Here is a 17958-nt window from a genome sequence, read left to right as displayed (position 1 = left end):
AGGTGCAGTAACCATTCCTAACCCTGGTCAGCTTTGTTCCCTGCTTTCCTGCACAGAGGCTTGCCAGCAGCTGTGAGGAGACAGTGCCGGGCAGGAGCAGCTGGGGGGTTCAGGCAGGGGCCTAATTAAACCAGCACTCCTGACAATGGAATGCCTGGTAAACCAAGTGGTAAGAGTGTCCTCAAGCTCTGCATAGAAGTACAAAGTCCTTGAGGGATCTGGGAAGTTCTTACTACTCCTAAAGACCAAAGAGATACTGTTCCTGCTTGGGTACAGCTCTTTAATAGAAAGCTTTGGGCTCATCCTGTGACTGTTGAGTCTTGTAGCATTAAAATGGCTTCATAGTTCTGTTTCCACTCCTGTTTTCTCTTCTGCTGTTAAACACCTTTTGTTTGCTTGGCAAATACAGTATCTCTTCCGAACAAGAAGCTTTTATACACCATTGACAAGGCTTTTACTGAAAGGAAATTCAATGTAATGCTCTGGAAGCCAGGGAAATGGGCTTGGCAGAGCCAAAGCTCTACCAGAATGATGAGAGAATGTTTTGAGACCCTTTCCTGGAGCTACTTACGTGTTTGCATCAGCTGGCCTGTTTCCAAGGCAAACTCTGAACAGTTGTCCTGTTAGAGCAGGTGAAAGTAGATCCATTTGCTACTGCCTAGAGTCTTTAGGGCATACATGTGTCAGGCCCATATGCTGCTTGTAAATCCTGTGGATGACCTCTTAGCATCCTTGAGCAGTGATTTCCCTCCCCCAGCCCATATACCCTCTCTAAGATACTCAACACAGCATATGAAAAACTCCACCTGGCTGACAACCAAGAACAATGAAGCAGTATTGTTTTTAGGCACAAAAATAAAACTCGGCCAGTTTCTAGACAAAACAGAACATTGTGTGGAAATTAATTTGGTGCTAAGTTATTTCGCTGTCTGACAACAATTTTTAGACTTCCAAAAAGACCCATTCGCTGAAGATTAATTGTAGCTGGGGTAGGTTGAATGCTCACAAGCAGAGTGCTGATGTCATTGAAAAGCATGGGATGTTACAAAAAGCAGCTTCTCTGGACATACTTGCAAATACCTTCCCTTCCCCAACAGTAATGGAGCCGAACGTTTGCACCATCACTTGTTCATTCACTGTCCAAATAAACTTCCTGCATTTCACAATGCAGCATTGTCATCTTGTTGCTAACTTGTACTCAAATTGCATTGCATCTATTAGCACCTAAAGCTAAAAGTGATTTTTATTAGAGAAAACATTCTCTGGGAGAGCTTATTCTATGCAAATGCAGACTTTGCTTTTAAGAGTCATTAAGCTAAAAAGCATCACCTTTGGTGAAAGGCACATGAATTCCTCTTGTCTTTTGGCAGGTTTGCCTACAAGTGTTAAAAGATGACAGCAGCCTGGGAAGTGTGTAAATCCAAGGCCAGGGCATCAATAGGGTCTTTGTTTAGTCCCAGCACTCAGGGTGTGCCCAATGGCTATTTTTTGTTTTGTGCAAATAGGCACATAGGGGAGGGCAGGATCACGCCCAACCCAAAAGGTTCATCATAAAACACACCTTTCAGCTGTTTCTTTTATTAATACAGCTGTACAGTCTCAGCAGCATCTCAGAATAAAATATCAACCCCTTTCACTACCAGCAAAGGTTTCATCTTGCAATGTTTAATTCAGCTGTTGCTGTTCCCCCTATAAATTGTCAGTTTAATTGCCTGATTTTAGTAATGAAAAGATTTTTGTGGCTTCAGGGCTTACCTATTGTTCCCAAACTGTATATTGAATCTAGCTGAATAGATGATAACCCTCCTCTATAAGTTGCCAATAAATATTTTACTATCAAAGCTGAAGATATAATGCAAGTAAAAGATAACTCTGTTGAGAATAGAAGTCTTGAGGTTATTTCGCTGAAGGTCCTTTTGCTTTGTTAATCATTGCTTGCATCTGGTAACTATTCAGAAAGCTCATGAGTCTATGAGTCTGCTTAATTCTAAAACAAAACTGTTTCTTCAGAAATTGTTTTTGAAAACAATATTATTCATGGTTGTTTACCCATCTTAGCAAAAGTTCATTTGGGTATGGATACAGGATGTAGTGACTCAAATATTATTTGTGATGATGTTGTGTGACTTATTGAAGAGACCAGCTTGGGTAAGGCAGGTAATTAAAAATGAAAGTGTAGGAAAAAGGAGTTTCTTAGGTTAAAATACAGCTGAAAAATTAATTCCTAAACTTATTTCTTCACACATTTGTATGACAAACACTCATGTTCTGCTCTTGGTTCTTACTATATGCCCCAAAGGCATTAAAACGGAGGACAGCCTGAGCCATTCCCCAGGACAGAGTGGGTTTCTTAGCTATGGATCCAGCTTCGGTACCCCAACGGCTGGACAAGCACCGTACACGTACCAGATGCATGGTGAGTACAGCTTGTGCCTTGCAGGATGATGCCTTGTAAGACAGGTCAGAATCCTGTACGCCCACATGAGACCAATTCTTTTTTTGCAATTAGAATGAAATGCTTAGGTATGGGCACCAGGATAAGGAAGGAGGTAAGTCTTCATAGATCTGTTTTGCTCATGAAAGCATTAGTTATTGGCTTAGGTATTGGATTTAGCATTAGTATACCCTAGCAAAACTTCACATATGATCAATATAAGCTTTGTCTTTCTGCAGAAACTGTGTTGGGGGGGGGGGTTAATTAATTTGTGACTGCGTGCCTGGGATTGTTGCATTAGTGTGAATTGCCAGCTTCTGAGTGGAAACAAAACAAAGGTGGTTTTAGACTTAATGCAAACAGTACTGTTAGTATTACACTTCTGCCTTATGCTGTCCTGAACACTCTGCTGTGTGGTTAAACTGCTGTATATTCTCGCCACTAATTTTTTGTTTTAAAAAGCTGATACTTTGATACTAAAAGAATTTTTTTTATACTGCTACAATGTAATGATAGCTGCAAAGATACATCTGCCTGGTTTAATTCTCAAAGTATCCATATCGTTGATAACCTACATACTACTGAAGAAAGAAGAGCTGAGCTGAAAGCAGCTGTTTTTTCCTCAAGGTTCCTGAACTAGGATTTAGCAAGTTTAGAATAACTGTTTTGTTTTTTGTCAGAATAATAATTGATTATAAAATACTCAGTTGGATTCCCTTAAGGCTTCTAGGAGAGTGCCTTGTACTGGTAGCTTTATAACACTTAGTTTTGTTGTACAACCAGGAAGGCCAAAATATACTTTTATTTCTAAAAATAAAACTTAAAAGTTGTTCTCTAGGCATTCCATTTGCGAAGCTGTTTGAAACACCAGCTCTCAGGAGATGGAATGTTGACTTGCCAACTCAAGAAAGTCATGAAAGGGTTTAAATCTGAATTGCCAAGAAGTGTAAAGTAAATGAAAATGGTGGAATTTCATTTCTGTTTCCTTTCAACTTATTTCCAGCATGGTATTTGATTTCTTTGAGCATTTTAGTGCTGTTGGAGACAAACCTGAACTGCATATGGGATGTTTTCATTATTGAGCTGGTATTCCATGTACTTTTTCCTCCAGTATGTGCACTTTTCCTGATCTTTGTGAATTATGTTGAATTTTATTTATATATTTATTTATATTCCTGGGACTTGCTGAATCATTAAGCATGAATTGGAGGAGGAGCACTAAAATTTGGATGTAGTCTGAATTCTCTGGGTAATCTGAAGTTAAAACCACCTTGAATGCCTCATGGAACATGCTGGAGACATCTGGATTGAATGTTGCACCAAAAAACAATCCCCAAGCTATATATATAAGCTATATATATATCCCCAAGCTATATATATATATATATAGCCTGTGGTTGGTTTGGGGGGGGGGGGGAGTTTATCACTTTGACTCCTAGAGGTTTCACCTGTCCTACTCCTACCAGGAGTTCAGTTTTTGGCTTCTATTCTGCTCCTTAAACTTAAGTCTGGCTGTAACACCACTATTGACAAAGTGCTGGCATTTTCTTTTGCTGCCTTGAAAGACTGGTGTATCCCGTCTGGGTTTCTGTTGTTTTTTGTTTCCCCAGAACATGTGCTTTGTGTTAGCTTAGAAGAATCTGAGCTGTTTAAGAAGGCAAATTCTTGACTTAGTTGGGACTGCAGTTTTTAAGATGGCCCCTTGGTCCAGTCAAGAGGCTTAGACAAGCAAATTTTGTGCACTTGAAAATGTTACACTTGCAAGCAACAGTGACACAATCATGTGTTGTACCAAAACAGGCTGGGAGGAACTGTGTACATATGTGTGTGAACATGAATGTGCCCAAGTGCTTTCAGATAATGTCCCCTAGGGCAATGCTGTGGTATTAGGAGAAATCTAACTTCTTCTGAGGTTTTTATGCCAGGAAGATCATTTCAGCCAGTCACTAAGCCTTTAATGCAAAAGAAAACAGAGAAAAAGTTTCTGCAAGTGGCAGGTGCTTACTCCAAGGCAAAGGGAGCAGGAGTAAATGTGTCTTCCTGTTGTAAACAAATATTTCCACCCTTCTTGCTCATGAGAGGAACAGTCTGAAGCTCCCTGACAGTACGGTTTATTTACCTTGCTGAGTGCTAGTGAAAGGTTTAAGTGAGAAGCCAGGAGCCTTCCTGTGCTGAGTGCTACCGAGGAATGTGTGCTCACTGCTTTCCCACGCCACAGCACTTGGGGGTGGGAAGGTGATTACTCTTGTCTCCCTAATACAAGCAAGCAGCTCTCTGTGCCACCCAGCTCCAGGGCCATTGAGACTTTTGCCAAGTTCACATCAGTCCTTTAGGTCACCTCGTTGCTGATCCAAGCAGAGACCCTGGGTAATGGGCTAAAGCAGCTGAAAGGGGCAATATTTTATATACATACTTTTATAAAACCAAATTTCAGGGGACTTTAAGAGTCAAGCTCTTAACCCTCACTTCAAGGGCAAAATGTTTCTTGCGTCACATTGAAAGAGATCTTGAAAAGGGTGACGTGCAGGGGATCAGCAAGGAAAGGTATCTCCAGGAGAGTGTGCTGCTCAGTTTTGTGTTTCAAAGTATGAGGAAAACATGATTTTCTTAAGCTAATCTCTGCAAGCATTATAAGATGATAATAGCTCAATTATATAAGTGGAATAACTTTGGACTTGTTTGCCTCCATTGAGAACCAGCTCCCAGAGCAACTTAGTGAAGTTGTCTGCAAGTGAGCAAGTGGCCAGCCTGTGATTCCTGAGCAGGTTGTGTAGCCTGTGTGATTCCTCCTCATAACTGAGTTACATGGGCCCACCAGCAAATAAGCACCCATCGTATGTGTGTTACACTGTTCACCAAGGGATAAATGATATCTTGGGTGACAAATACTTAGTCTTACAGGGCTCTAGGACAAACGTTCTCCTTCAGTAAGTGCCAGTATAGTTTGTTTCCTCTTTTTAATTTGGTACCAATGCTAACTGTGGCTGGGATACATGTGTCAGGCTGTAGCCTCCCCTCTGTGGTGGCTGTTGTCGGTAACATGGTACTTCAGAAAACAAATTCTGCTCTCTCTTAAGTCAGTTCGTTTTCAATACAAACACAGATGAGGCAGGTGTGATGTGGTAGCATTCAGCTTTTTAATCTTTAACTCCAATTATGAACTGTACCCTGGTTCTTGAGCAAGAACAGAATCCACTAAAAAAGCAAGAATGAGGATAGAACATTCTTTTGATGATTAAGTGGTAAAGAAACAAACAATATTTTACAGTCAGCCAGAAGGGGAAATCTATTTTCATGTTTCCCAAGGATGAGAATAAATAAAATGTGGAAGGGTTTACAAGCCAAATATCTAGCGCAATATGTCACACACACGTATAAATACAAAAGATGAGATGGGTGAGTTCCGTAGCTCATAAAAAAAACCCCTATATCACAATGGTAGATTGAATTAATGATTTTGATTGCCATGTAACAGTGGATATGATAGTATATTGTCAGGGCAACATTCAAATAGACTGAAATCTGGTAGTTAAGGATACTGTTGTTGCTGAGGGTCAGGGAGAATTCTTTGGAATATAAGAAACTTAACATTTAGTGAGCTATGTAAAATACAAAGAGAAAACTCTGCCAGCATGTTAGCTAACATAGAAAACCATGAGCTAAGCAGAGAGAGCAATAAAGCAGCCAGCTTATAGAGCATTTCCTGTGGTTGCATGAGCATGTGTTACCCCTTTATTGCACATCAGGCCATCTCTTCTCAGCTTCTCATTAATTCCTAGACAATGCCTTGCTCTTCAGTTATTATTGCTAAAATGACAGCTGGTATGAAACTATGAAGTTGCACAACAGTTAAAGTTATGGCCAAAGACCACTGTGGATACCATCGTTGGGCAGGGAAAGATTTGACCACATTTATTTTTTTTTTTTTTAATATCCAAATCTATCTACCCACAAAATACTTTTTACATTACAAAGGAAAATTTAGTTATGTAACTGGGATAACTTTCCTTTGCCAAGGAATTGCAAAGCAGTATTGAGTTCAGTACAGACAGAAATTTGGGGCCAAAGACCTATGCACTGAAATTCTTTGCTACTGCTGAGCATTTGTTGTCTTTGTAGACTCCATTCTGATCAGCTGTCAAATAATGAATGAACAGAAAGAAGCATTTATTTTGTGCAACACTGATTTGAAGTGGGCTAATTATGTATGTTGCTTATGTTTGTGGAATTAATTGCTTATGAATTGTTCTTTTGGCCTAAGACCAAGTAAAATCTGAATATTTAATCAATTGAAATGTTTTCTTATGATGGAAACATTTTGGTTCTTGTTAATACCTAGATAATCTGGACAATTGTTGTTTCCAAGTGATGCCTGAATTTTGATGGCAGTTGTGTGCCGGTTTATGTGTTATGTAGTTAATATGAGGCCATAAATATCTATTTGGCGTGAATGGTTAGCTCTGCATGCATGAATTTTGCAAAGGAAGTGGCATGTTTGATTTTAAGCTTAATTCTTTAAGTACCTAGTGATGAAATGTGTGAGAATCTACACTTGAGAAGTGTGGATCACACTTCAGCATACAGATAGTGAATCCATTTGAAGTCCCAGAAGATAAAGGAGAGCGAGAGCCTGTCCTCAGCAAACTGTCACTTAGATGCCTTAGATTCATAAAATTAAAACCTCAGTAGAAAAAGGGTAGTTTCTTTCTAAAGCGTCTGCTTTACAGCTGGTTTGCGTTAGTTGCAGTTTTAAAAGTATGGCAGTAAAGCTGTGCTCCACTCTGTGGCGAGTTCAGCAGGGAAAGGCCTCTCTTCAGGAGGGGTCAGACCTCACTTTTTACAGTGTAAATACAAGGTTCATAAGAATAACAGCCAGTCTCCCTTTCAAAGATCTTTTAAACACCAGGGGCTGACCATGCTACATTTACATTGTTTTAGAATGAGCTGTCTTGCAGGAGGAGGAAGTCAAGGGGAGAGGCAAAGGTGTTGACAGTGATGCACTGTATGCTGCAAGGATCAGTGCTACTGCAACCCAGGAGAAAGCCCTGCTCTAATTTCTGCCATTTACTGCTTTTATGAGTTTCCAATCAGAATTCATTCGTTGGTTATTGTTAAACAAGGGGGGACTTGGGAAGAGGAGATGCTAGTGGAAGGAGTAGGCACCAGGATGGATGGTCCTGAAGTTAGGGGAGCAACTGTGCTTTTGTAATAGAGGGATGGGCTGACAAGTAATCTGTAACTTCTGCTCTGTCTGGGCTCATCAAAGTATTTAGAAGTTCACCTTGCTCAAGGGGAAGGGAATTGCTAAACGTGTAGCTGTGCTCACTGGCCGTATTTTTATCCCCAATTGCGTGATGGTAGATGTTATAGGGCTACTTAGATTTTAATGCTGACCTGGGAACTGAAACCCTGTAACCACTAAACAGCACAGGAGGTGGCAAATCCAGCTTTCCTTTATCATGTCTTGTGATCTGTCAGTGGAGGATTGTGTCCAGGATGAAACTGCAGCTGGAGGAACCTTTAATCTTTGGTGTCTGTAGAGTCACCCAAATAAAATTAGGTTTGCTGGCTGTTTTTTCAACAAGGGATTGCACAGAGACACTCTACATCATTGTTGTAAGGATGTTCACATTCAGGTCCAAAACATCCCTTGTGATTGGTATTTGAAGAGAATACAGTGTGATTTCTTTCTATAGCTGCAGCATCATTTCATAGTAGTGGTTAAAAGAAACACTTTCTCAAAAATATAATAAAATTTAATTGCTTTCCCATGTTTCAAATCCTGAGAATAAATATAAACCATCCCAGCACTTTCAACACCATTGCTGAGCTGGATTGAGCAGCCCAGGTGAGCAGGCTCAAAAGGGTGGTAAAAGCCAGGCCCTTAAAACTGCTCTGGTCATCACTTATTAAAGCCTTTTGAGGCTCTGTCGGTTGAGTACTCCCAGAAGCAGGCAGCAGGGGAAGAGCCTGGACTCAGAAAAACTGTGCCGTGAAATGTGGTTTATATCACAGTGCCCTCAAACACCTGGTCGGGCCAGCAGGGCTGAATGGGGTCCCACTAGTTGGAGACCAGTGGACATAATGACTGTTTAGATGGGCTGCATATCTGAGAGTATTATCTGCAGAAGGTGTTCATATGTTTCTGTGAGCAATGTCTTTTAATAGACACTGCTGATGTCAAGTGCTGTAACGTTGTAGAAGCATACTTTTCATCAAGATTAATACAGTGTGCTCTTCCCTACAATGTCTGAGCCCTTCCAGACAGAAATACAAGACTGGTTTTGGGGAAGGGTTCATTATGCCTAATGGCAAACAGTTGAGCAATATGCTGCAAAATACATATGGGTTGAGTTTTTCTTCTCCTTTCACAGGTCAGATAGTCCTGAAATACCTGCACAGCTGATAGCCATGCAACATTTTATGAGTTTTCTTGCCCAGTAAATGCAGGCAGATGTTGTAGGATTTGGAACCTTACAAGGCACTGGAGTATAGCTGGTGGGAGGTAATTTTGATGAGTGCTTAACCTCTCACTAAAAAAGTAGCAGCTTGGAGAAGGCAATATTTACTGCAGGAAACATTAGCTTGTCAAAGAGCTGAAGCACTGCAAAGAACCTTTCTGAACAACACGCAAGTCTTCAGCCAGATGTTCTTCATAGCATAGAGTAATGCACACTCTTCTGGGAGTTAAATTAAGGCCTTTCCTTGCATCACTCACAGTCAACATTTTTTTCTGTAGGAAAATGGCTTGCTAATGTAAGAATACACAAGCCATTATACGCAAGCTTGTAAAATACCATGCAGTTCAGCTGAACCCTGTAGGCATTTATTTTATTAGTGCTAAGTGATCAAATAATCCTTTGAGAGAACTCTTCCTTGGAACCACTGTGAATGTGATTCATCTACAAGTTATTGGAAACGCTTGGATCTAAGCTTCATTGTTCTACATCAAGCTTATTCAGAAGTGCCCATGGTAGCCACCGTCTGAACGCACTCACCTCAGTCCAGTGTTCCATCTTTGGAGCTTTCATGGACTCACAATTGCTGCTGGCAATTGTGAGCTGTGATAAATTCCCTTCTGTTCACCTGTGTGAAACCTGGCTATCTCCTCCTCTGATTATTGAGTGTTTTGGTGAATATTGGACGTTCAAACCATCTGTTCTTCTAAATATAGCAACTTACTCTCTTTTGAGCAGTACAGGAGACTTGGAGAAGTCCTCCCTGATGTTGGGGCCCCTCGACCCATGAAATTCAAGGACGCAAACCCAATTTTCGAAGTTTTCAAAGCTTCCTCTGATATTGATCTGAAATATACCATAGGCCCATCCCATCACTGTAATCATAACTCCCTAAAACACCAATATCATTTTGTCATACTGTGTATTCATAAGCTGAAAGGAAACTTTTTTTAGCAATGCCACAGCTTGGTTCTGAAGATACTGAAAATAACTGTAAATATTTCCTTAGTTTTTTATGTGCTCCTAGCTGGGAAGAAGGGGAAGAAATGTAGCCTGTTATTGCAGTGACTGAAAGACAGAGAGAGAGAAACTGAGAAGAAGGAAAAGCCAGCATGAAAGTTTTTGCAGGAGCACAGTCCAGATCACACAGCATTGAAATTATCATTGACTGTGGCACAGATTTTTAAAATACTTGAATTAAAAAGGGAATGAGGGGAAAATAGCAAATGAAATCCATCTGTGAGAACAGGAATATACCATCAATCAGCTCACAAAGAGTTTCTCTATACATGTTGCCCTTGGACATCCATACAGAGGAGGGCCACATCTACTTATCAAGGAAAAGTCATGGCTCTGAGCATGTGCAGCATATGCATGCCTTTTATGCGGTGTCTTTTCATGCAAGTGTGTTTGTGATATACATACTTTACAGGAACATTTACAGTACCATACATCTGAAGAGCTATTCTACTCTAGAGTCCAGATTGTTTTATTACCAGCTAAATGTTCTTTAAGCTACCTGTGAATGAAGGCATTGTGACATTTAGCAACTGGTTTGATTGAACACAGATGTGAACCATATTCCAGATGGAGAAGATCCAAAGGCAGAGATCCTCAGCTTGTTTCTGATTTGCAAGTAGAAGTTTGAATGCAAGTACTTCATGTTGAGCTACCAAGATAGAAACAAATCGCTTGCTTGCAGATCTACAGTATTGCAAATGCAAAATCAGCTGTAGTTTGAGATAGTGTGCTGTCCTCAGAGGTCAGGGGAAAAAGCCAATATATATGAAAGCAAAAGTCCTGTAGAAATGGGCAGTATCCACTCAGAAATGGGAGGGGGCCGGGCATTCATGTACATTCCTTACCAAGAGGTTTCCTAGGAGTGCCTCATTCTACATAAGCACTGCTTTCTAATGTCATTTCAGTCCATCTCTGAATATTACAAGAAGTGCTATGACCAGGGAAAGCACTTGAAAAAAATGGTTACATGGGGATAGGGCTAAATTGATAATGCCAGAATGCAAGGTCTGTTGATAATTTTATAGTGTTTAAGTGTCAAATTTACTGATGCAAAACTGAAATTGCACTAAAGAGAATTCCTTCTATTGTGGAAATCATAGAATCATGGAATGGCTTGGGTTAGAAGGGACCTTAAAGGTCATCTAGTTCCCTGCCATGAGCAGGGACATCTGCCACTAGACCAGGCTGCTTCAAGCCCCGTTCAACCTGGCCTTGAACACTGCCAGGGATGGGGCAGCCCCAGCTTCTCTTGGCACCCTGTACCAGTGCCTCACCACCTCACAGTAAATGTTTACTTGTTATCAATAACTTAGGGAGGAAAAGCATTTGGGGCAGGTTCTGATATGTGTTCTGAACTGCTGAATTCTACACGGCTGCTCACTGCTCAAAGAAACTGTAACAAGCTGGCCTCTTTCTCTGCTCATGAAGAGCAGTTCTGTTTGATCTCAGTTTAGCCCAGCTAAAATGGTAAAAGTGTATTTTCTAAAACCAGTGTAAAATCCACTACTTAAGGTCTAGTCACAGTGGACTGTGGGAAGCTATGGAGCATGAGTTGTTCCCCATCACCTCAACCCTTCTGTTTCTGCTCTCCTCCCTGCTCACATTCCTGCCCTGTTTGTGCATGGACACACTTGCTCTTCACGTCTGGTGCACAGTTCACACTAAGTTCACTTCAGTTGTGCAGATCTCTCCTTTTTGTACTTCTCTCTGATTGTTTGGAAAACAGGAGGCTATGTCCTACACCTGGGTCGGAGCAATCCCAGGCACAGCTACAGGTTGGGCAGAGAAGAGGTTCAGAGCAGCCCTGTGGAGAAGACCTTGGGGGTGTTGGTCGATGAGAAAATGAACATGAGCCGGCTTCAGTGTGCGCTTGCAGCCCAGAAAGCAACCGTATCCTGGGGTGCATCAAGAGGAGTGTGACCAGCAGGTTGAAGGAGGTGATCCTGCCCCTCTACTCTGCTCTCATGAGGCCTCACTTGGAGTATTGTGTGCAGTTCTGGTGTCCTCAACATAAAAAGGACATGGAACTGTTGGAACAAGTCCAGAGGAGGGCCACGAGGATGATCAGGGGACTGGAGCACCTCCCGTATGAAGATAGGCTGAGAAAGTTGGGGCTGTTCAGCCTGGAGAAGAGAAGGCTGCATGGAGACCTCATAGCAGCCTTCCAGTATCTGAAGGGGGCCTACAAGGATGCTGGGGATGGATTATTCATCAGGGACTGTAGTGACAGAACAAGGGGTAACGGGTTCAAACTTAAACAGGGGAAGTTTAGATTGGATATAAGTAAAAAATTCTTACTGTGAGGGTGGTGAGGAACTGGAATGGGTTGCCCAGGGAGGTTGTGAATGCTTCATCCCTGGCAGTGTTCAAGGCCAGGTTGGATGAGGCCTTGGGTGGCATGGTTTAGTGTGAGGTGTCCCTGCCCATGGCAGGGAGGGTGGAACTGGATGATCTTAAGGTCCTTTCCAACCCTAACTATTCTATGATTCTATGATGATGCATCACCTGAACCCACCTGCTCAGCATGTGCAGGGGACTTGGGAGACTCAGACCCCCAAGTGCCTGTCAGTCACCTGCACCCTCGTTTCCCCCTCTCTGCCCTTTTCTTTTTAAGGATCACATGTGGCAGGCAGTTAGTTCTGGAGGGCAGAGTCCTCCTTCTTATTTCTTTTTGGCTTGAGATTTATTTCTCAGGGCATGTGCTTTGTAGCTGCACTTGGCAGAGTGGAGTTTGTTCAGCTGTCTATTCCCTAGCTGAGCTGGTGTCTTAAAATAAAAACAAGCAAGTGGATTTGAGAGAAAGGTTGCCACATGAAGACATGCAGAGTGTCATATGTTTAAACCAGCACTGCTCAAAGTCATTTGTATGGTAAGAAACCAGATAAGAAAAAAAAGCCGAGTGCCTGATTAGATCTTGGTCTTAAGGTTCATCAAGGTGACAAAATGAAACCCAGATAAGAGCTCACTGTGGCCACGCAGCACCAAAATCATATCTCTTTCACTGCAGAAGTAGTGGGGCCAAGTGCTCTTTGGAGTACGTCGCTTTCCATTATGATGGAATATGACATAGTCCAGTTTTTGCCTCCTGCGTATGAACAGCCAGCCTTTGGAGCAAGCCCTGTTGCAAAACACTGGAAGAAGACTTTTGGTATAAATTCTCATCAAACCACACAAACTCCAGAGGAAGTTCCCTACCCATGTGAAATGGAAAATTTTGAAATAGAAGGTGGCAGAGACTGAAGTTAAATCAAGGCTAGGACTTGCCAGGGGTGCAGTATCCAAGGGATGGGAAACTTGCAGCTCTCCTACTGCTTTCCCGATGGGAAGTAAAGGAGGACTGTACCTGTAGATCTTCTCTGAACCTTTAAAATTTTTGTGTTAATCTGTCACCCAGCTCAGGAGGCCAGGCTGGATGTAAACTGCTTTGTTTGGAACAGAACTGTGTAAAACTCATATGCCCATCCTTTCTCTTCCTGATGTTCCAGGACGAAGCAATGGTTTTTCTCCTTCCTGTCCCAGCAATATTGTTCTTACGTTTGGGCTATCAACACCAGGACATAAGGACAGATTCCAGGACATACCTGGAATCAGAGAGTGTGTGCATGGTTCTATACATACTCTGAAGGAGTTTCCTGCAGAAGATGATAAAAAATACTCTTCCATTACTTATTGGAAAAAGAAGTAAATAAATTTTAAGTTTGGGTTGAATCCTTGTTTTGCAGTTCTGTTTCCTAGCTATGTGTTTGGTTTAGTCTATGTAATGGTTGTCTTTGAATGCAGTTAGCAGACTTCAATAATAGCCCAAAGTCTTTACAGCCTGCAATTGTTAAGATTTGTGATATACTTTCTTCTACTGAGCCAGTACTTCCTGTTGGAAATTTTTTGTATTAATATATCCTGTTATTTTGATTGTTGGTGTGTTTTATGACCATGATTTTCTTTCCCTTAGGCACAACAGGGATTTACCAGGGAGCTAATGGCCTGACAAATTCTGCAGGATTCAGTGCTGTGCACCAGGTATGGTTCAGCATTTAGTATTGGCAACCTTGGTACTTATTTTAAACACCTGGAATATTGGTAGATCACAAAGATTATTCTGGTGTTTACATATATTTAAGGAAGGCATTGCCCTGCATTCTGCAGAACACCATTCTGCTCTACTCCTCTGGCCTGTCCAGGACTTCTAGATATCTTAATTAATTTTAAGACATGTGTATCTATACATGTACTCTATACACAGAGTTCAGACATTGCAGGAGGAGGATGCCCTGGCAACCTCTGCCATGCTGCTGTAGCAATGCCAAAAGTTTCATCATTCTTCTGCCATCTTACAACTTTCAGATATGTTTTCCATCCTCTATAGAGAGCTTTGCTTCCAGGATTGTGTTGTCTGCTGTCTTGGCACTGCGTAATAAATATGAACAATTTGAAAGAGTGTTGGCAGGCCCTGATGAATATTGAGCCATCTGAGCTGTCTGTGTGCTTCCTTCTTTGAGAATACACCTGTCTATGGGCTTCATGCTTCAGATACCTTGATAAATGTGTGTGTATAAATAAACAGCGTGCATATATACACAAGACAGATGTTTTTCAGTAGCAAATGGCCGGTTTTGATTGGACCAAACAAATGAGTACACTGTTCCAGAAAATTTGTTTTGGTTGCCAGTAATTTCAATTCCTTTTTTGGAAGGTGATGGTTGACTTGTATTTTTAATGACAAATTAAATAACAAATTAAAAAAGTGGGCAAGTTCTTTGTTAGTTCTTTGTTACTTCAGTTTTGGCTAAAAACATCAGCATCTGCTGATAGAAATGCATGTGATTGAAGGATGGAGGGTACCTAAAAAGGGGAAAAATGATTGGTCTATTTTCATTGTTTTGTTATATTCCTTAAGAGAAAACAATGAAATTCTCTCATTTCTTTTTCAGTTTAATCGCTCTCATGACAACTTGAGTCTTTATTCTTGAGAGCTCCCTGGTGACTGAAAGTTAATGAAATAGCTGTCACAGACAAAGATGTAAGCTGTTAAGGAGAAAAGTGCTTTTAGTCTTTCTAAAGACTATTTATTATTTAGTTTCATTTAATACCAGAGACTAATTAGCATTTTTGAGGAAATAAAAACCTTTTGCTGAAAGACAATCCCTAGAGCACAAATACAGTTCTCTATCTGCAATAGGTGGGCAAGAGCAGGAGTTGCAGTTAAAACAAATAAAACCTTTTATGTTTTAATTGTCCAGTGAGAAGTTTTCTAATCTATTTTTCTCACAAAAAAGCCAAAATAACCTATATGAGGATGGAATAAAGTTTGTTTGAGAGGCTTAAAATAAAGCCAAAGGGATCTGTGATACCTCAGCTCCCCAAGGTTACTTCCACCTTTCTGTAGGTAGGAAAGAGCATTCAGGCATTTCGTTATTGCTGAGAGAGTTGGGCAATCTCAACTGTGAACATTGGTGCAAAACAGTTGCTACTTTTTTTTCTTCATTTTTGTAACCTATTCTAGTATCTGATCAAGAAATGTTGATGATCATAGGAAAATGCAGACAGTTTTGCTCCTTCTCTTACCCAGTTATTCGTTCTGTTCTTATGATTTCGTAGGTGTTCCTGTTACTTACAGAGAGTGTGCTCCATCCTTTTTCAAAAAGCTGCCCTACTTTACTCTTGCATAAAATTATTGAACTCTTACACAAAATGTGTCAGCACTGATAACTAAAATCCTACAGAAAAAGCAGATTAGTTGTTGATTAGTTGATCATAATAAGCCAGCAGTATATTTGGGAGAAGCAGAAATGTAATGAGACATGGTTCTTTAGGGAAATATTCCTGCTGCATGCGTAGATAACACTGCCTTTGTGGTGTCTTATTCATTTATAAGATAAATCCAGATACACTGAAGTCAGATTTTTTTTTTTTCCTCAAAGGAATATTCATCATATCCAAGCTTTCCTCAAAGCCAGTACTCACAGTATTACAGCTCCTCCTACAACTCTCCATATGTGTCTGCAAACAGCATCAGCCCCTCAGCCATCCCAACCTCCACTTACTCTCTCCAGGAGTCTTCCCACAATATCACCAGTCAGAGCACAGAATCGCTGTCTGGTAGGTGCATCTCTTCTGTTTTCAGTTTGTCAGTCCCAGTCACCTGTAGACATAAACACTGTAACCTTGTCATTAGAATGTACTAAAATGCATATTTTTACATGGATAAATCAGATTTCCTAGCATTCAAGAGTTCTGCTTACATAGTGCAACACAGGGTTTTGGAAAGATTGATCCACGCTCTGTAAAACCATCCTGTGTCATTTTCATGAGTTTGTGAGGTTGGATCTCTTCAAAAGGTAGTACAGAAATATAAAACTATTACATACAGAACCCAGATCAGGTCTGAGGGCTAATGAGGGTAGCACAGAGTTCAAAGCAAACAGCAATGCTTGGAAAAAACCCAGAGTTTCCTGATTGTCTGATGATTTTTTAGCCCATGTCTGTGTTGTGGTTTATATTCCCCTCTTACAACAACATGTAATAAACACTTTCATGAGTAAGTAAGTACAACAAGAGAAAGTCCCTCTTTAAAAAATCAGCACAAATTGTTTGTCTGAGTTGGAAGTTCAAGATGATTCAATGATTCTATGAATTCCACACATAAAGCTTTCAAAATTTGTGGCTTCTCTTTGAGTGCTTAATTTTTAAACTCTCAAAGCTTAAATGGTTTATGGAATTACTGACAGATTATGATTCTCAATGTGCTGTTCAAGTACAATCTTCACATATCACTTCCCTACTAAAGTTTTCATTGGCATGCAATAACATTTATATAAAACACCACATAATTTGTGGATGATCACAGTCTACGCCCATTGTAGGTCTGCTGACTTATGAAACAAATCTGAACATCTGTGGTTGCTCTAAAAGAAAAATAAACTAATATTGTGTTTTAAAAAGAAGTGATCGCAGATTGCTCTAAAAGCAGTTGAAGGATTTTCTGTTCCTTAGATCTTATCTCAGCCTTTTTGAGAAAGGGTGATTTCAAAAAGGCTTGTTAGGCACAATCCAAGCTTCTCTGAAGAAGAATATGATTATTCCAGGAAGCTGGAGAGGCCACAACTTAGCAAGGTGAAAAGAAAAATATGTTGGAAAAGGATTTGTAATGTAAGGTAAGTGAAATCTGGACAGGTTTGTGAAACTCAAGCCAATCAAAACAGATACTCTATACAAGGGAAGTTCACCTTTGACTGTCTTTTCTCAAATGCTATCCTCTGTGAAATGGAATATGTCTAAAGAGGCTAGTTCTGTATTTTTAAACAAAAGTTCATGTTGAAAGTGTATTTTTAATCATAAACATTCATCAAATTTAAAATTAAAACCAAGTTTTTTTTTAGAAGTTGAGTTGGTTTTGGTGTCCTTTTCCATTGCTTTCTAATTTTGGGGGGGAGTAAAATTCAAAAAGCTATTTTCTTCCATGAAAAATGTGATAACGTTTTTGAAGTGACACATCCATTTTAAAATCCTATTTGTACAGTCTTGGTGACTTTTGAAATGGTTTTAGCAAATCTTAGGAGTTAAAAGTTATTTCTCTAAAAATGTCAGCTATTGACATGAAATGAGTAAGATTTTCTGATGGTGTTTTCAGAATGCTTCTGGTGATCTCCACTGAGAGTTTTCATGCTCTAATTATAATGCTACAGTGCAGAATGTAAGTTTACAATGGATTTATTTTTTCTTATAATAGGGGAATATTCAACAACACCAGCAAAAGAAATAGAAACAGACAGACATCACAGAGGGTCGGATGGCAAGGTGCGAGCCCGGTCAAAAAGAAGCAACGATCCTTCCCCTACTGCTGACAGTGAGATTGAGGTAATAACTTTAATTTACATTTCCCTAGTAAAGCCAGCAAAAATAATCAGTTGCATCTATTAGCAAATCCCACCATCAGACTAGCAAGTACTGAGAACCAGAATAAAACGACTAATACAACTGGAGCCTACAGACATCGGTAGTCAAAATAATTCCTCAATGTCTATATTATCAGCATCTCAAGCTATTCTT

The 17958-nt window shown here is 40.4% G+C and overlaps 1 protein-coding gene across 2 annotated transcripts in view; it reads left to right on the top strand.

The window, feature by feature from the left end:
• EYA2 (EYA transcriptional coactivator and phosphatase 2) overlaps positions 1-17958 on the top strand; it is a gene marked incomplete at both ends in the record, with an annotated part of 87736 nt that overhangs the window by 43566 nt on the left and 26212 nt on the right. For both annotated transcript variants that reach the window (XM_080627737.1, XM_080627736.1), the window contains 4 exons: positions 2300-2416; positions 13862-13929; positions 15831-16008; positions 17639-17766. In XM_080627737.1, coding sequence (XP_080483863.1) covers positions 2300-2416; positions 13862-13929; positions 15831-16008; positions 17639-17766 — 491 coding nt within the window. The remainder of the gene's footprint in view (positions 1-2299; positions 2417-13861; positions 13930-15830; positions 16009-17638; positions 17767-17958) is intronic.

Source organism: Psittacula echo (genome assembly GCF_963264785.1).
Source record: "Psittacula echo genome assembly, chromosome: 12".
In the NCBI taxonomy this organism is placed as follows: domain Eukaryota; kingdom Metazoa; phylum Chordata; class Aves; order Psittaciformes; family Psittacidae; genus Psittacula; species Psittacula echo.
The sequence above is the reverse complement of the archived record's forward strand: the minus strand, read 5'-3'. Positions and strand labels throughout refer to the sequence as shown.